The following is a 20,217-nucleotide window of genomic DNA, read 5'->3' on the forward strand; positions in this document are numbered from 1 at the left end:
AGGAGGTGCCCAGCCCTGTCCCCCGAGCCAAGATGTCTATTTTCAGGGTTCCTCAAGGACTCGGTTGCTTTGGGCCAGCCGTTGTTCAAGAGAAAGATGAGACTGTCTACTCCCATCAGGGGTGACGGTCTCAGAACCCCACAGGGGCAGTTCTCCCCTGTCCTTCTGAGCCAGCATTGACTTGATGGCAGTGAGTTTTTGCCCTCTCATGTGGCTTTAAGAGAAAGAGTTAGCAGCAGGGAGGAGGCAATCCCTTTGTTGTTGACTGGTGTGGGGGCAGGTCTGGATAACTGCTAGCCTCCGGGCAAGCTGGAGAGTCTGTGTGGGCAGCCAGCCTTACCTTCAGAGCCTGGGAGGACAGTGGGTGACCACATTCTTGCTTAGGGTTGAAGGAAGGTGTCTGCCCCGAATCCTGGTCCCACGATGCTCCGATCAGAGCCCTTTCTGAAGATGTCCCTGCTGATCCTGCTTTTTCCGGGACTGACAGAGACCTGTATTCCACGAGAAGGTAAGACCTTCACTCACTCACTTGACTTCTCCCTATTTCTTCCTACAATGGAGAGGATCCCTTGGGCTGGCTCCAGACAGTGCCTCCTAATGTCTAACTAGACTACTTCTTGCTTCATGTGTAGGTGCTCTCGTTTCTCTTTCTCTTTTGGTGGTGGGCTGGATGAGTCCTGGGGACTGCACCCCCCTGTCTTTGGAGATAGACGGACTCATTGTGACTTTGGGAAGGGGGCATTGCCTCTTGAGCCTCACTGTCCTCCTCTGTAACAAGGGCATCCTAAAGATCAGGGACCCTGGTACAGTGGTTACGAATTGGGCTGCTAACCACAGGGTCAGCAGTTCAAAGCCACCAGCCACTACGAAGGAGAAAGATGGGGCTTTCTAACTCCTGTAAAGCCTTACAGTCTCAGAAACCCACAAGGGCAGTTCTACCCTGTCCCATAGGGTCACTGTGAGTCGGCATTGACTCGATGGCAGTGAGTTTGGTTTGGGAAAAGGATCTCTAGTTCTAGAGTTCCTGTGTGCTGCTGCCGGAGGGTTGAAGGATTTGGGGGCCAATCCAAGAAAAAGTGTGTCCTCTGGAGTGGACTGAACCTCACAGTGCTCGCATGGAACAGAGTAGAATTACTCCATCTGGTTTCCTAGGCTGTAGTGGATGGACAGATCTCTCTCCTGCAGAACTGCCGGTGGGTTTCCAAACCCAAGTGGCATGGGGAAGACTAGGAGGCAGGCAAGGGAATTCCTGGGTGAGAGAGAACGTGGAGGAAATGGGGGTGGGGCTTACTTGTCTAGGCTAAGACGTTAAGCAGCAAGGTGGTAAGTGGCTGGGTCCAAGAACTCTGAAGGGCAGCAGGGATTTTGTATCATTCTTATAGCTAGAGGAAGCAGCTCTGGGGTGGCCGTGGCTTAAACACTCAACTGCTTACCAAATGGTTGCTGGTTCAAACCCACTGGCAATCTCACTGGAGAAAGATGTGGCAGTCTGCTTCTGTCAGGATTACAGCCCACCCACCCTCCAGGGGGGATGAATAACAGACATGTGGGTGAAGGGAGACAATGGACGTGTAAGACATGAAATAACAACAGTAATAAAGAATTGATCAAAGATTCACGAGGGTGGGAGGGAGGGGGAGGGAAGGGAAAAAAGGAAGAGCTGATGCCAAGGGCTCAAGTGGAAATGTTGATGGCAACACATGCACAACTGTGTTTAGTACAATTGAATGACGGATTGTCATAAGATTTGTAAGCCACGCCCCCCCACCCCCGATAAAATGATTAAAAAAAAAGATTACAGCCTAGCAAACTCAATGGGGGCAGCTCAGCTCTGTTCTTTAGGGTCCCTGTGAGCGGAATCTTGCCCTGATGGGATACAGCAACAACAGCAGCTTGGGTCTGGAGAAGATTTTTCTCTGGATGAGATACACTTGAGGCAAAAACTGGTGGACAAGCAGGAGTTGGCCAAGTCCATAGCTGGAGGGAGACAGTTCTAGGCTGAGGGCACCGTGTGTGCAAAGGTCCTGGGGCTGGAAGGATCTATGAGAAGGTGGTGCATCTGGAGGTTGGTGTACAGGGTAAAGGGCAGGGCGGGTGGGTGTTGTTTTAAGTTAGGATGCATAAGAGCCAGGAGGCAGGTCATACAGGTCTTTGGGAAGTCACATAAGGATGTGGGGTGTTATTCTTAGTGTATCAGGAAGCTATTCAAGGGTTTGAGGGGAAGGTGGTGGCACAAGGGTTAAGCATTTGGCTGCTAATTGAAAGGCTGGCAGTTGTGAGGAACTAGCAGCAATGTGGGAAAACAACCTGATGCTGGGGTCTTAAAGGCTCGAAGATAAACAAGCAACAAGCGGCCATCTAGCTGAGAAGAAAAAAGCCCACCTGGAAGAAGCACACCAGCCTGTGGAAACATGAGGTGTCGATGGGTTCAGGCATCAGGCATCAAAGACCCAGAACAAAATATCACATCAATGTGAATGAGGGAGAGTGTGGAGTGGAGAGCCAAAGCCCATCTGTAGATAATTGGACAAACCCATCACAAGAAAGAGATGGGCCAGTCAGGGTGCAGTAGAGCACCATACCCTACAACTTTCCTCTAGTTCTTTACTGCTTCCTCTCTCCCACTATCATGACCCCAATTCTGCATTACAAATCAGGCTAGACCAGAGCATGCACATGGGTACAGATCAAAGCTGGAAACACAGGGAATGCAGGACAGATAAACGCCTCGGGACCAGTCATGAGAGTAACCATACCAGGAGGGTAAGGAGAAGGTCGGGGGGAGAAAAGGGAAACCCATCACAAGGATCTACATATAACCCCCTCTCAGGGGTATGGACAACAGAAAAGTGGGTGAAGGGAGACATAGGTCAGTGTAAGACATGAACATTTTAAAAATAAATTATCAAGGGTTGGTTCATGAGGGAGGTGGGGAGAGGAGGAAAATGAACTAATACCAAGGGCTCAAGGAGAAAGAAAATGTTTTTACAATGATGATGGCAACATATGTACAAATGTGCTTGACATAATGGATGTATGTGTGAACTGGGATAAGAGCTGTACGAACCCCCAATAAAATGATTTTAAATAAAGAAAAGGAAAACGACCAGATGGCCTGCTCTTATAAAGATAGATGACAGCCCAAGAAACGCTATGTGAGACCCAGGAAAACCCCTTGTTTATTTTCCCATAGCAGGCTCCTCTCTACCCTGCCACGCAGGGCATTGGCTAGATAGCACAGAACTAGGATGGAAGGGTTTCAAAGCAAGGGAGCATCATCTTTAGGTGTGTGTGTGTGTGTGTGTGTGTGTGTGTGTGTGTGTGTGTGTGTCTGTCAACTAGGTCATGAACAGATTGGTGCTGGGTAGTTGCCATTGAGTCGAGGAGGGGCTCATGGTGTCCCTTTGTGTGTCAGCTCCGTGGGGCTTTCAACACTGGGCCCTTTGGGGGAAGATCACCAGTCTCCTATCCAAGTTGCTTATGGGTGGTCTAGAACTGCCAACCTTTTGGTTAGCAGCCAAGCACGTAACATCAAGCATTGTTCAGAGAACCAAGCCCAGACCAGTGCCCAGAATATGCCCCGAGTGACTATTGGTTGGAGGGCTGAAAGGGTGGGTGGATGAATAGATGGATCCATGGGAGGATGAATAGAAGGATGAATGGATATTTGGATGTGTGGATGGAAGAATGGATTGCAAGTGGATGGATGGATGAATAAATGGATAGATGAATGGATGAATGGATGGATGGATGAAAGGATGGATGGATAGATGGACAGGTGATGGGAGAATGGAAGGAGGAAAGGTTGCTTGGGTGGGTAGATTGTATGGGTGGACGTAAGTAAACAGTGGGTGGATTAATTGACATCCAATGACCTAGGCAGCTCTGACCTTGACCATTGTGGCCTTCTGAGTCTAATGTGGAATTCTTTCCCTGTTGCCTGCTCCCATGGGGCCCTGAATGGATGATGTTTCTGCCTCCAGTTGCCATCGAACAAAAAAGTAAGAACAATGAAAACCCCAAGCCCGCCTTCCCATAGCTAGCTCCTTTCAAATCCGTTTGGCTCTGGGGCTTCTGGAGGGAGGGAAGCCAGCAGTTCGAAACCACCAGTGACTCTACGAGGGGAAAAAGAGCAGGCTTTCTACTCCCGTAAAGATTTATGAGTCTTGGAAACGCACAAGGGCAATTCTACTCAGTCTTATGGGGCAGTTTTGATTTGTAATTGACTCAAGGGAAGTGAGTGTTTTGAGTCTGTAAGCAGTCTCAGCAGCCACTCTTTTTTGTTGTTCATTATTGTAAGTCTATCTATCACAAACTCTTTGCCAGCCCAACTCTCTACAGGTGTGCAACTTTTTGACAGCACTTGATAGGCAACCCTAACCTTACTTGCTGTATTTTTTTTATCACTCTTACTCTCCATCCACCCCACTCCCCACCCTCACCCCCACCCTGTCACCAGAATCACACTGATTTCTATACATTTGCCTTTTCATGTCTTTTTGCAAAAGTAAAGGCATACATACCCTCCGGTGACTGATTGACTTCCCTTGGCACAATAGCTTCAAGCTGTGCACCCAAACTACAGCTCTAGGAAGGCTTTGTTTAGTCTGCTGGCACCAGCAGTAGGCACACAAGCTTTTAAGATCCCCAGGGACTACAAATATTTTGCTCTTTTCAGCAGTGCTTCCGAGAAAAAAAAAATCTATGCAGTATCATAGGGGAGCCCTGGTCCCTCTGAGGGGAGCAGATGAGGTGTCTGTAAAGATCCACAGCCTCTGAAGCCCACCCTGTAGAAAAGTCCTATTTTCTACCCTGTCCCACAGGGTTGGTCGCTGTGAGTTGGAATTGACCCAACAGCAGTGGGGTTTTGTTGTTGTTTCATATTACACATTTAGGAATATCTATCTGTGGTAGGACTCACTACTACAAATGTCATTTTAAGCCCTCTCCCTGTCCCCCAACGTCCTTGACAATACAGGGTTATTCAATTTTGGTCTTTGTGGAATGATGTGTGACAAAACTATATAAAAGCAGTCCCAGGAAACTCCTCCCTGTAGAAGACTAGGCAGGTAACTGCTCCATAAAAGAATTTGGTGTCAGAGTTAAGTGAGATGACAATGCTAATATGATTCCCATCTTCGGTCTTTTCTTTTCCATGTGGATTCGCTGGCTTCTCGTTTTGTGGGCCCTCCCAGTCAAACGTAAGTCCCGTTGCTTTCTCTCCCCACAGTATCAGGAAGCTCTGTCACCCGGGGAAGGAAGGGGGCTGACGGGAGAAGCAAATCTGACAGTCATTATGTTCAACCCAGGGCAGAGTCAGAGAGATGCTCTGAATTGAGAAACAAGAACTCTTTTGCTCCCCTCTGGGGACTCCTGGCCATCACTGGGTGGCCTTGAGAGAGGCCACCAAACAAACAGAGCACTGTGTGTGCGTCTGGGTGTGTGGTGGGTGGAGGAGGAGAAGAAGAGGAAAGAAAATGAGAAAGAGGAAGAGGACAAGGAAGGGAAGGGAGAATGAGACAGAGACAGAGACAGAGACAGACAGACAGACAGACAGAGCAAAAAGGGGACTAATAGAGAGCAGCAGACATTTTTATGTTTTCAACGCTTACTCTGCCCATCTTCCCGCTTGTGACATCCGCTCACTGAAGCTGGTGCCCAGCCCATTGGCGTTATCCACACCACCCAGAAAGATGCTTGGGGACCCTCCTGTCTAAAAGAGTTACAGACATCCCAAAGACTGAAATACCTGACGTCAGCCTTTGTTCTCGCTCTTTCACTGATCGTGCCTCTCCTGCTGTTCTTTGTTTTCACCCTGCGGGTCGTCTGAAATACCCCCCACCCCACCCCCACCCCTGCCAGGAAGTTGCTCTCTGCCCTAAAAACAGCAGGCAGTGACTGCAGCCAGGGGAGACCCTGTGAGCTCCTTCTTCACCTAACTCTATTGAAGCTTGTTAGTGGGTCTGTATTCAACCTGAGTTTCTCTTCCTTTATGTCATACGGCCTCTCGTGGACTTTATACCTTTTAGGTGGGCTAATTCTCTGACTTTAGACAAAGGGCCAGCTCTAAGCTTTCTTTACCTGGCTATCCCTAAACTCCTTTCACTTCATCGCCTGTTCCCCACAAACTTCACCTCCCTCAATAAATCCATGAGTGAAAGGTCTCATTCTGTCTCTTGTCTCTGAAAGACCTAACCAGTAGTAACAGCATCATCCTAACCTGCTTACCTCAAGGAAAATCATGGCCAGAATCCGTCCAAAGAGTGGAAGTGACACCTATCTCCACCATCTAATCTTTTTATCAATTCTGGCTCGTTTCCTCCCTCCCTCCCACGGCACCTCTTCCCTCTGTCCTGGATGCCATGGTCCATTGACATGGCCATCCAGAACCTGATGACTGTGCTGGTCCGGGTAGACTAGAGAAACAAATCCAGGGAGACTCATGTGCATAAGAGGTTTATCGAAGGAAAAAAAAAGAGAAAGGTTTATGTACAAGAGCAATTGAATATTGAGAAAACATCACAGCCCAGTCCAGATCAAGTCCACAAGTCCGATATTAGCCCATTTGTCCAATACCAATCTATAAAATCTTCTTCAGACTCACAAAACACATGCAATGACGCTGAATGAGGGAAAATCACAGGCCAGTGGGTGGGAAGTCTTGTGGATCCAGTGGCATTGTAAGCATCTCAGCACTAGCCAGGGGTCTCCACATGGCTTCTCCAGTTCCCAGGGCTCTGGCTGCGTCAGGGTAAGTCCATGTGGCTTCTCCTCAGGGATTTCTTGCAGGGAGAGAGCCTAGGGAGAGAGTGTCTCCCTCCTCCAAGGAGGAAATACAGGAGTTCCCAGAATCCTCAGGAGAAGGCCATGCCCACACAGAGGCCTCATTGGCTATTACCTGATTGACAGGCCAGACTCCACCCCTTCACTCTTAACCCTCTCAAATTGACAACAAGGACTATATTTAACAGTTTATGAACAAACAGGCTGCACCTCAAGACCAGGAGGCATGTTGGCAAATTTCCCCTGCTTCAGTATAGGACACCTCTCTCAGCTCCCACCAGGAGGACAGGTCTCCTCTTAGCCCCCTGGGAATGGTGCCCTCTTGTCCCTGTGGCTGCTGGTTCTGTCACTGAGCCCTTTCTGGGCCTCTCACGATCTTCAGTTCATTTTACAGCCCTTTTAGGTGGTCCCTTGTCTCCCTCTGCTGCTTCTTTGTTCTTTCTTCTGGATCTTTCTCTTCCAGCTGCTTCACATCTCAACCACCTCAATGGGGCAAGTGCTTCAAACAACAAAGCTCCTTGTCAGTTTCAAAGGAAAAACACTTCACCATTCTTCCCCACTCCCCACCCCCCAGCGCCAGACACTGTTGATAGGCCACAGACACTTCATTTGCATAGTAAGTATGGTAGGGCTACAGCTTACATCATTCGGGGAGTCTATTGACTAATCAAATTGTATGCAATCAAGTTGCTGATAGCTCACCCCAGAAACACCAAGAAATGGGTATAAAAGGAACAAACTGTCTGGGTAGAAAACTAGGGCAAAAGTTAAATCTCAGTTTAAAGGGTGGGGTGGGTGGGTGGGTGGGTATTTCTCTAGTTGTTTCTCCAAAGAACAAAGGCAAAAGGTCACAGAAAGGAGCTCGTTGGGAGAGAGAAAGAGAGATCTTCCAGGGATAAAGAGACAAGAAGTGGGGTGGGGGGTGATAGAGAGGAGGAAGAGGGAGGGAAAGGGAGAAAGAGGGAAGGTGAGCGAGAGAGAATGAGCCATGGATGGAGAAGGGAGGGACACACACACACACACACACACACACACACACAATCTGTGTGTTTCCTGGGCATATGCAGTCCAAAGCTTTTTAGCAGATTTTCTGTGGAATCAGCTACGTAACACAGATTAGATATCTCTAATCGAGTATAGCTAGAAACCACTCAACTGGATTGACATGTTGGTACTCATAAGTGGGGTTTAGATGCTGAAAGTATGGTGCCACACGGACAAGACTCCCTGTTGGCCCCAAATGAAAAGATTTTCTGGTCTCCAGTTGAGAGGAAGATATAGATGTGGCAACTGATTGCTGGGGGAGACCCCGCTTCCATTCCCCAGCTAACTGGCGTCCCTGGAGTATCTGATTGCTGGGGTACATGTGTCTCCACAGGGGTCCAGGGGATTCAGCATGGCCAGGACTTCCTAGTCTGGTTCTCTAGTCCATCGTGGGACTTAGGGAGGTGCAATGAAGTACAAGGGTGATTTCATTAATTCTGTGCTCTCTCTGGATCTTTATGCGGAACATGATCCCCGCTGGCCACCACGGGTCTTCTCTTTCCCACTGCTGGGATGCCGACAGTGCTGAAAGGTAAGATCCTTTGCTCTCTTCCTCTCCGTTCTGGTTGTCGTTGTCTGACGGGCAGAATTCCTGAGGACTCCCAATGAGGCTTGCTTCTCCTAACTGATCACCACCCAGCTTTGAATCCAGGAACTAGAAGAAAACTTGAGTTTGGGACCATCTCTCAATGAAAAATGAAATACCTTCTCAGAAAGACCCAAACCAAGTTCCGTTGCCCAGACATGAAGTGCGTCTTGATTGTTCTAAGGAAGCCCAGTGACACCACGGTCAAGTGAATGGTTGATCGCCAAAACACAGGCTGTTCAAAACCACCCCGCGGCTCCGCAAGAGAAAGATGTGGCAATCTGCTTCCGTGAAAATTATAGCGTAGAAAAGTATAGAATTGTAGCCTAGGAAATGACAGCCTGGACTGTGTTCTGTAGGTCACAATGAGTTGGAATCAACTCAATAGCAAGGAAGCTTCTGGTAGTCCAAACTTCCTGATGGTCCAAAGGCATTAGGTTAGGGAACACAACTCAGGTCTACCTGAGACTTAAGCACTGGTTTCCAGTGCTTAATTCTATCATTAGCTATTCCCTATGTCCTGCTGTTGGTGCCTGGAACAAGTTCTGTGGAACGGGTGTTGTGTTAGAACTGAGTTTGCAAGTCTGGGAAGCAGAAGGCTAAGTTAGAGGAGGTGCGGTGATTGGGAAGTTTTATGCCTGGGCTGTCACCCACAAGTGACTACAAAGTTCCAAACCTGAGTGGTTTGTTCGTGTTCAGAGGTAAGGCACACACACACACACACACACACACACACACACACACCACCAGCAGCATTTTATTAAAGCAATGGGTCACTTCTAATGAAATGAAGGAGGTCCCTCTTGAGAACTGAGGACATCTTAAGCAGAGATAGAATACACTTCACGCAGGGAGCAAACCGAGGTGAAGAGGAACATTGTCTAGGGAGCATTCTGGTTCTTAACAGGCACTTTTAAAGGGAAAGGGGTGGACGCTCTGCCGATGGTCAAGCAACTTTGAAATCAGTTGCTTGTTAGTCTTTGGGTCTCAGACACCGTTTCTTTCCGTTTTGTCTGGGCTGCTGCTCTGGGTCAGTATGTCCCAGAAGGTGTCAGCATTCTCTCTGAGGACAGTCCCGCGTCAGGATTTTCCCTAGGGCCTGACTACAAGGTTGAGGTGTTTAGTAAGCCAGTTTTCACAAAGTCCTTCATTCATTACAAACCTCCAGCTACTCCAAGGGAGAAAGGTAAGGCTTTCTACAAAAAAAAAAAATAGAAAAGAGTTACAGTCCAGGAAACCCACAGGTGCAGTTCTCCACAGTCCTGTAAGTCAGACTGGGCTCAATGGCAGTGAGTTCAGTTGTGTGTGTGCGGCCTGGGCTGCTAACAGAAAGGATAGCCATCTCAGTCCACTCCGGAGGCACCTCAGAAGAAAGGCCTGGTTCTCTACTTCTAAAAACCCAGGGGAGCACAGATGTGCTCAGAAACACAGGGGGTCCCTAAGACCATGACTTATCCTGATTGATTTGAGATAAATGGAAACCAAAAAACATGGAGCATCATTCTAGAATCAATCAAGATAGTCCCTTCTTCGCTTCCGGGTGGCCCCGTGGGTTCCACCTTGGGGTGCTAACTACAAGGTCAGACATCTGAAACCACCATCCGCTCCACAGGAAAAAGACGAGCCTTCTACTCAGGCTCAGAAGCCCACCGGGGCAGTTCTACTCTGTCCTATAGAGGCACTATATTTTGGAGTGGACTCAATGGTAGTGAGATTACACACACACACACACACACATACACACACACACTCACTCACACTCACACGCATACACACTGTCCTTCTTCCTGTGATTGAAGGATGGCCTTGATTGTTTTCTCAACCCGGTTACCAGCTCATTTACATGATTCCCTCCAGCGATCCTGTGAGACCCTCGATAATCTCACAGGATTCGGAGTCATAGTCCCTGTTCTGACTCCCTGGTGCTGCCATAACAGAAACACCACAGTGGCGGCACCTGAGGGCAGACACATATTTTCTCACAGTCCAAATTTAGACCGCCTGTCTGCTCTAGAGGAAGGTGTCTCTAGAGAAGGTCTCTGTCTCTGGTCCCAGCACTGGAGATCTTTGCTGGGCATCTTTAGTTCAAGTGTGCTTGCTTTTCTGCCGGATCTACCCTTTTTAGAAGCTAGATTGGGTGCAAAGCACACCTTACATGAGCATGGCTTCCTAACATTACGAGGAAAAACCAATTCGCAGACGTGATTAAATCCACAGAGGTAACCAACCTGTCGCTGTCAAGGTGATGCCCACACACGGCAAACCCTGGTGTTGTTAGAGTAGAACTTTATTCCCTAGGATTTTCTCTGAGAAGCACCCAGCACTCTACTCTGTAAGGTTTTCTTGCAATATTTACAAAAGCAAATTGTCTTGTCTTTACATTATAGGGGTTAGAATCGCAGCACACACATGTGCACCAACCCATATGGATCCCAACATAGATTTTTTGGGGGGTGGAGTGGGGTGGGGGGAGGGTGGAAGAAGATACAATTCAATTCGTAACAGTCCCAAACTGGTCACCACTCCATCACAACCTGTTCTAACCCCCTACCCTCAGAATCTGATCTTGTTTCTGGATTTCTAACTATGGTTTTATCTCCACGTTCCCTTGGGCCCACCCACCATTCTGCACCATACCATGGCCACGATGCTGACCCTCTTTCTGGATGAACTGCCATCAGGGATCCTAGGTGAGTAGGTCATTCCATCCTTAGACTGTAAGCGTTGTTGCGCAAGAATTTCTGAGCATCCAATCGGTGCCCAGGAGTCTTGATGGTGCTGTGGGCTAGGTGTTGGCCTGCTGACCACAAGGTTGCCAGTCTGAACCCACCAGCCGATCTTTGGGAGAACGATGGGGCCATCAGCTCTCAAGAGATTTATAGTCTCTGAAACCCAATACAGGGTTACTATGAGTCAAAATCAACTCCATAGCACTGTTTTTTGTTTGTTGTTTGGTTTTGCTTTTTTGTTTTGTTTTTACTGTAAAATGTGCTTTCATGGCAGTGGGTTTGGTGGTGGTTGTAATATGTGCCTCGGAGCCCTGGGGATGAAACGTTGAAGTGCTAGACTGCCATCTGAAAGGCTGGCGGTTTGGACCCACCCAGCGACTTTTCAGGAGAACGACCTGGTGATCCACTCTCATAAAGAAATATGGCGGCCGAGGCAATCCCATGAGGCAGTTCTACTCTGTCACATGGAGCTGCTATGGGTCAGCACCATCTCAAGGCTTCACAACAATAACGTGTGATTGGCCTGGGTGCTGGAGAGCCAAAGATGGTCCAGATAAACTCACCCTAGGGACTCTGACTGAGCCTAATGGGAAATGGAGATGACGGGTAATCAAATTACATGGGGACAGGTGAGGCCTGCAGTGATACAGGGGTGGTGGGAATATGGGGGACATCAGGGTGACGTCTGGAAGAAGCCAGTTTTCTAGAACAATAATGGAATGAAGGAAACCCATTGACACAGAGTATTTATCTCTGTTGTTTGCACCTCTCCTCTAGGTATGATGAGCAGGCTGTCAACAGATGGTAAGTGTGGGGACTGATAGCTTCCTGTGCTGGGCTTGCTTTTTCCTTACCCACCAGGGGATGCAGAATTATAGAGTCATTTATACCTCCCCCCCCTCAAAAGGAGCCCTGATGGTTGGTTTGACTTTGGGTTCCTAAACCAAAGGCCAGCGGTTCAAACTCTCCAGCTGCCCCGAGAGAATAATGAGGCTGTCTGTTCCTATAAAGAGTTACAGTCTCAGAAACCCTACGTCCGGGTGCTAGGCATCCAAATTGACTCGATGGCAATGGGTTTGGTTTTGATTAGGTGGGGCAGCGGTTACGCACTCAGCGGCTAACTGGAAGGTTGGCAGTTCAAACCCACCAGCCACTCCATGGTCTAAAGACCTGGCCATCTGCTTCCATAAAGATTGCAGCCCAGGGCACTTTACAGGCAGTTCTACTCTCACACAAGGTTTCTAGGAGGCACAAGGACATGATATGTTCCTAAAAGTGGCATGGTTGTGTCAAAGGGTGTATGCATTTAACACTGTGATGGGCATTGAACCACAGACCTTTCGGTCAAGGCTGGAGGAGAAGGTCTATGTCTCCACATGCTCACCAACACGGTCGTTGAGGGTTTTTTTTAGCTCACTCACCTAAAGGTGCACTGAGTCAACCCAGAGGGGCTGTGAGAAAAAAACATGCCTCTTTGCTGCCAGAAAGATCAAAACAAAACAAAAAAAGCAAAACTCACTGCCCTGGAGTCAGTGCTGACTCATAGTGACTCTCCGTGGGTTTCTGAAGCCCTGTCTTTCTCCTTCCGAGTGGCTGGTGGTTTCAAACTGCTGACCTTGTGAATCACAGCCCAACTCAGAACCATCAGGGCTCCTTCCCAGAAAACCCTCTGGAGAAGTTCCATCCTGGACCACATGGGGTCACCAGGAGTCAGACCTGGCTAGACACCAGTGAGTTTGGTGTTGTGGTTTTTACCAGCACACAGTATTATCAAACTATAAAATTTTGCTAATATAATGGCTGAAAACATACAGCCCCCAACTTTTTTATCGGCTAGAAGCCAACCCCCTAAATAAAGGTTCATGTCACAACTATCTATTACTAGTAGTATCATTCTATTTAAAACATTTAAAAAATATTTTTCTTTTAATTGACTCAGCTTTTTTTCTATGTGTGCAGTGTCTATGTATTTATTTTTTTAATATTTTAAAATCATTTTATTAGGAGCTCTTACAGATATTATAACAATCCACTATTCAATTAAATTAGATCAAGCGTAATTGTATAATTGCTGCCACCATCATTTTCAAAACTCTTTCTTCTTGAACTCTTTAATATCAGCTTCCATTTATGCCCTCTCTCCCTCACCCTACTCCCCAGGAACCCTTATTATTATATTATGTATCATTATTAATATTATTTTTGCTGTATCCTACACCATCCAATGTATCCGTTCACCTATAGTTCTGTTATTCGTTCCCCTCTAGGCATCATTGCTGTCAGCTCCCCCTTGCCTCCTTGCTTCCCCTCTCTTCCTGTACCCTTAGGGAATCATGACTCCCATTACTATTTCTGAAGTTTTTATCTATCTTGGATTTCATGTATCGAAATATATACAAATGAACATATGCAGGTCTAACAAGATTAATGAGGTAAAACTAGGATTATAATAGTAGGGAGGAAATATTAAAGAACTAGAGGACAGCTCTGTGTTTCCTCAGTGCTATACTACACACAGGATACATCATCCCTTCTTTGTGGCCCTCTGTGAGGGACTCTCCATTATCTTACAGGTGAGTTTTGGGTCTCCACTTTGTGCTTCTTCGCATCAATTTGATTACTTGTTTTTGAACTTCTGATACCTATTCCTGTTGACACCTCATGATCACACAGGCTGGTGTGCTTCTTCCATGTGGGCTTTGTTGTTTCCCTGCTAGATGGCCTCTTGTTTGACTACAAACCTGTAAGACCCCAGATGCTATTTCTTTTAATAACTGGGCACCATCAGCTTTCTTCACTACATTTGCTTATGCACCCATTTTCTCTTCAGCGATGGTGTCAGCAAGGTGAATATCATACATTATCACATTATTAGAACAAACTGTTCTTGTACTGAGGTAAGATTTAAGTAGAGGCCCAAAGTCCATCTGCTTCCTTTTTTGCATATATACATATAAATATATATACATATATATAGAAATACACTTATCTTTATATATTTACATATATACATCTATATTTAAACCTATGTATCTATATATGTATAATTTTTACTTTCTTGTTGCCTCTTTTTCTTTCCTCTTGCCCAAATTTCATGTTTACCCATTGTTCACCTCTCAGTAATTCCTCTCGGATACATTTCGATTGATCAAACACGATCAGGAATGCTACACCCTTCTCACCGTCAATTTTAGGTCCCACGCTCTTCCCCTCTCCCTGTCATTATTTGCCCCTCACTTCCCTTCCGCCACCTCCTTCTCTCCCATGCCCCCACTGGAACTGCTGGTCCCATTGTTGTCTCCTTGGGATTGCTTATCCTGCCTATCTTATATAGATAGACACCAAAAGGGGGAGAAAACAAAAGATCACACAAGTATTTCCCTAATTGTTGTCCTGACCCAGAGTAGATGGGTATCCCTCTGTTAAATAGCAAGCAGGCCATGTTATAATCCATCAGTCCAATCCCCTTTTCTTCCAGGGATCCATATCCAAGGACCCACTAACCTAGCAGCATGTACACCCTTTTAGTCCTCAGCATTTGTGACCAAGGGGCACACTTAGTACAAGACCCCATTGCTCTCCCTGCAATCAGGGATGGAGCGGCCTAGTGCCCCACCCCCCACCCTGTCGCACCTTTAGACTTTCAGTGTGGCCCCTTTGTGAATATCCCCCAACCAGTTCAGATGAGGTGCCAAGCACTGCCGCCTGACTCAAAAGTCTACAATTGAGATTCCTCAGGGACTTCATGGCTTTGTTACCATCACTGGTCTATGGCACTCCCCTCTTGGTTAGCCGCCATGCAGATGGGTCTATGTGGCCACATTCCCTGAACTGTATCTTCAGTGCTATTCTCTGTAGCACTGTCATCTAGGGAGGGGACACCATGTCCTGAGCTGGGCCTGGCCCTGTCCTCTTTGTGAAAGAGCTCCTCTGAGCAGGAATGTTGCCATCAAGGCTTGGCACATCAGAATGAGGTCTACTCTCTCTCTTTCTCCTTTCCTGTGGAGACATAAGCAACACCCTCCTCTTGAGTGAATTAGTGACTTTCCCCCCCATTGCCATCTTTTTTCTTCCCCCACTCCTCTGTGGGCCACAAAGGCATATGAGGGGGGTGGGATTCTTAAAAAAAAACCTCCAACAACTCCAAACTAACTTTATCTCCTTTGAATACATGAAAAACCAATATCACATGCCATAAAGGGGAAACCCCAAACCCACACCCATCGGGTGAGTACTGACTCTGAGGGACCCCATACATTCGTTATGTAAGGTTTCTAAGGCTTTGCAAAAATCTTACATGAACAGACAGCTTCCTCGTTCTTCCTTAAAGTGGCTGGTGGGTTTGAACCGCTGACCTTAAGGCAGAAGGCAAATTGTAAAATATAAATGTCGTGAAAGTAACGGTATTAAGTTATAATTTAGAGCACTAAGGTGTGCCCGCCCCAAGCCATAGCGTTTTTTATCATCTCATGCATGTGGAAGTCAGGCAACAAACAAGGAAGACAGAAGAAGAATAGATCAAGAGGAATTGTGGCGTTGGTCAAGAAGATTGAAATTGCCACTGGCTTTCAAAAGAACAAACAGGTCTGTGTTGGAAGGACAGCCACAATGCTCCTTAGAGACAAGGATGGCGAGGCCTCATCTCATGTACTTTGGACATGCTGCCTCCTTAGGTGTTGACTGGGGGCAGTTCTGCTCGGATCCCTAATGTAACCTACATGACTCTGCACCATGATTGACTCTGTTTCTGATAGTCTCCTGTATCAGAGCCAGGGAATCCCTGAGTGGTGCAAATGGTTGTCCTGGTACCCACCCAGAGACACTGCAGAAGAAAGGTCTGGCGATCTTCTTCAGGAAAACCAGCCATGACAGCTCAGCAGAGCACAGCTCTACTCTGACGCACTTGGAGGCACCAGAACTCAATGGCACCTGAACACCACCAGCAGCTCCACGTCACACCCATCCTTCCTACTGTTGTGCTCCCACAACAGCCCTCTTTCAGTCCTTCAAACTCTTCTCTAGCTCAGAACTGTGCCCAAGTTATTCCCAACTGCTGGGGGTGCTGTTGGTGGTAGAGGGGTGGGCGTGGGTGTTTGTGTGGTGGTTTACACATTTCTTCCACTGCCTAACTCTTACTCATCTTTCAGGTCCCCCAAAAGACACCTCCTCATCTGGATCCTCTTCCCTGGTGCCTTTGGGAGGTCAGTCGCCACCACTACCCCTATCAGAGCTTCTTAGTGCTAGGTGGCTTTAAACGAACAAGCATTTATCTCCTCACAGCCGTAGAAGCTAGATGTTCACATTCAGGGCACCAGCTCTGCCTTTTGGCTCCGGGGGTACACCTCAACTTCTCTAGCATTCTTCTCAGCGTTCCTCGGTCCCTTTTCAGTCAGCCTCCACATGGCCTGGTTGTGCTTGCTTGTCTCTGTGCCACAGGAGCCCCATCCGTGCACTGGTTAAGTTTTCGGCTGCTAACCGAAAGGTTGGTTGTTTGAATCCACCAGCTGCTCCATGGGAGAAAAGACCGGAAGATCTGCCTCTGTGATGATTTCTGCCTGGGAAACCTATGGGGCCGTTCGACTCTGTCCTGTAGGGTCTCTAGGAGTTGCAACCCACTTGCCAGCAATGGGTTCATTTTAAAATTTTATCTCTGTGTCTACACTGCTCTTAAAAAAATTCCCTCATTTAGACTTTATTTCTTCTTCTTTTTTTTACCATATATACTCATGTAAAAGCTGAGGGTTTTTTTTGTTTCATGATCTTAATTTTAAAAAATCATTTTATTGGGGGGTCATACAACTCTTATCACAATTCATACATATATCCATTGTGTCAAGCACATTGTACATTTGTTGCCCTCATCGTTCTCAAAACATTTGATAAGCCGAGTTTTTTAGCACATTTTTAATGCAGTTTCTGTGGTAAAATTAGGTGCCTCAGCTGATACTTGGGTCAGCGTATACTCGAGTATATACAGTAAGTGGTTTTCTTGCTATAGTATTCGCATGTACATTTCCATGGTTACATCGCCTTTAAAATGAGTTGTAGATACATAATCACAATCCGTTCTAGTGCTCCCTCCCCTCTTCCACATTCATTGTTTGCTCCCCAAACCCCCTCACCCTCTCTATCCCCCCCATCCCTGATAAACTACTGCATCCGTTATTATCTCTATGCATCTACTCTTTCTGTGCTTCTCAAACTAGAAAACCCAACAGAAATAATAACAAAAGCAAAATAAAATGGCAAGAAAAAAATAATAATAATATAAAGATAAAAATACAAATAAAGAGTAAGATAGAAAAGACCACCATCCATATTTTAAAAGCCAGGGAAGAAATTTCTGTTGTGGAACAAGTGAGAAATATTTAAGCCTAGAACAAATTCAGGTTGGATCAAGCGGGAGGTCAACGGACCAAGTATCATATTATATCATGGTTTGATCCACCCTAATCGAGTTTACAATAATCTCTGTCTGGTTGTAAAGCTGTTTGAGTCCCTTGCCTGTGGCTAGAAAGGATCTGCCAGAGGCTTTAATTAGATATTCTGCAGATTGATTTTGGGCTCCCACTGTCCTCCTTAGCCTTCTCCACATTGGGTGGTCACAACTTACGCTCTAATCCTGTTCCCTTCCTCATATTTGGATTTTGTTATGATTATCTTTGGGTCGCACCACCTGGTGTGCTTCCATGGGGACTTAGTTGGCCCCTCACTTAGATGGCTGCTTGTTTGAATACAAGCCACTGCTCATTTTGTATTTCATCGTTTTAGGTTTAGGACACACCCCACACTGAGATGGCTTCATTAACATAACACAAGAAAACCCTATTCCCCAATGCACTTGCATCTATAGATATGAGGGTAGGATTTCAACACCTATTTCTGGGAGACACAAATCTAGCCATAACAACCCCTTTATAGGTTCCGACTGTACCCTGCAAGCAACTCTGGTGGCACAATGGTTAAGTGCTCTGTTGCTTAGGTGTTTGGAATCAACACAGGGACTTCTCAAGAGCAAAAACCTAGTAATGCTCTCCTGTAAAGATTGCACGCTGGGAATCCACTTGGGGCAGTCCTACTGTGCCCACTAAGGGTGCTGTGTGTTAGAATCAACTTGAAAGCACGTAGCAACAACATTCTACTCTTCAGGTCTACCCAGAAACAGCCCACCTGTACTCAATTTCTGATGTCCGATCTGCAGACTCAACTCCCTGAGCACAAGGATTTCGACTACTTCGATGTCCAGCATATCCTCCATACTGTGCTCAGTACCCAGAACATGGTGTGCGGAGCCCTGTTCTATAGGAACCCCTTCATAGCAATACCACACTTACCTGCAGGCAGAGGGCCTGACGGTGTCATTTCGCTGCGCATCTTAGCAGTAAATGGAGGGAATTGGATGGTCTCACCTCCACTAGCGTGTCCATCGCTGCTCTCCTCTGATTGGTCAGGGCAACTTCTTTGCTGGTGTGCAGGAATTGTGTCTTAACGCCCATTTCTCTCTCTTCTGCCCTTTCATTGGAACCCCGGCGGTCTGCCTTCTCGCCTCCAGATAAAACACAAGAAGAGAGTAAGTACAATGACACTCATCACGCTGTATCCTAGACGTAGATTCTCTTAACATGCTGGGGTCTTGAAAGTCCCTTAGAAATCCCGCGGGTGGGGGACAAGCATCACTCTCCACACACTGGGAGCCTAAAAAACTAGGTGGTGCCTCCTTACCACCGCCAGCTGCTCTGGAATGGATCCCGTCCAAAGGTCCTGGATCGACTGGGAGGAAAATGTGAACCAGAACTCAAAATCATAAGAGATCAGGTCAGATAGCGAGATGGGACCCTTGACACGATGGCCCTTAGTCACCCTTATGGTCTGAAACTCACCCTTCTGTCAGGAGTACCAACCCTGTCAGATTAAAGGGGCAGCATTTACCCACGGACAGCATTCTGAGGGTTAGGAGCGAGGTAGGAAGGAAACCGGAAACATCGGGAGAACACAGGTAAGTGATGACACATCAAAGGGAATGCAACCGGTGAGTTGAAACAAAATGTGCACAAGTTGTTGAATGTAAAACCGATGACCTGCTCTGCAAACCTTCACCTGATTAGTATTATGTTTTAAACCTTTAATGGAGGGTTTGGTCCAGCTCCTGGCATCTAGCTGTTGGTCTAGGGCTGGAGAAAAGTCAGCCCCAAATGGTAAACCCCCGTGACGGGCAGGGTGATGAGAAGGAAGAGGAGTCGACTTGTAGTAACGGCCCATTTCTGCCTGGTGGCGTCGTGGTTATACGTTGGGCTGCAATCTGCAAGGGTGGCAATTTGAAACCACCAGCAGCATCTCGAGAGAGGGGTGGGGCTTTCTACTCCCATGAACAGTTACAGTCTCAGAAACCTGCAGGGGAAGTTTACCCTGTCCTATAAGGTTGCTATGAGTCAATTTGACACGATGGCTGAGTTTGATTTCTTTTGTATGAGTATGTGCCAATTTCTATGGTATAAACACTCTCAGCCTGATTTAACAGGAAGTGCAGTGGCTTAATAATGGAATTATTTCCTCTCATGCTGGAGAGCTAGGTTCTATTCCTAGCCGTTACATCGCAGGTGCGCCCATCATTGGCTAGCGTGTTGCTAGAGTGCTGAATAGGTTTCAGCTGAGCTTCTTGACTCAGATGGACTAGAAAGAAAGGCTTGACAAGCAGCTTCCAAAAAAACTGCCAATGAAAACCCTTTCGATCAAAATATTCTGATTCCATCATGCATGGGACCATGATGTGCTGGGGATCAACTTGACAGATGTTAAAACAAGTTTAGAATTAAGAATATATATCTTGTAAAGGAATAATGGATTGTATTAGGGTGTGTGCTAATATTGACCCTACTTTTTAAAAAATGTCTGCTTACTTTTTCATATTGATCCATCAATTTCTGGCTCTGCTGCATGCTCCAGTGAGAAGTAAGTTATCTTTCTGCTTTTGTGAGCAGCTCATTTGCTTTCCGATCCTGAGAAAGAGAGAAAACAGAAAGGAGAAAAATGGTTGTACTTTTCAACCTGGGACCTAGGTTGAAAGAAACCCTTTGC

The 20,217-nt window shown here is 46.8% G+C and overlaps 1 protein-coding gene across 1 annotated transcript in view; it reads left to right on the forward strand.

Moving 5' to 3' along the window:
• Positions 1-423: 423 nt before the first annotated feature.
• The window catches only part of EDDM13 (epididymal protein 13), a 37,310-nt gene continuing 17,516 nt past the window's right edge, over positions 424-20,217 (forward strand). The window contains exons 1-6 of the mRNA XM_045292687.1: positions 424-508; positions 3,984-4,001; positions 7,471-7,578; positions 11,920-11,946; positions 16,290-16,343; positions 18,695-18,712. Coding sequence (XP_045148622.1) covers positions 424-508; positions 3,984-4,001; positions 7,471-7,578; positions 11,920-11,946; positions 16,290-16,343; positions 18,695-18,712 — 310 coding nt within the window. The remainder of the gene's footprint in view (positions 509-3,983; positions 4,002-7,470; positions 7,579-11,919; positions 11,947-16,289; positions 16,344-18,694; positions 18,713-20,217) is intronic.

The sequence above is a fragment of the Echinops telfairi genome, unplaced genomic scaffold (genome assembly GCF_000313985.2).
Source record: "Echinops telfairi isolate 266 unplaced genomic scaffold, ASM31398v2 ScPeMD7_655;HRSCAF=1070, whole genome shotgun sequence".
Lineage (NCBI taxonomy): Eukaryota > Metazoa > Chordata > Mammalia > Afrosoricida > Tenrecidae > Echinops > Echinops telfairi.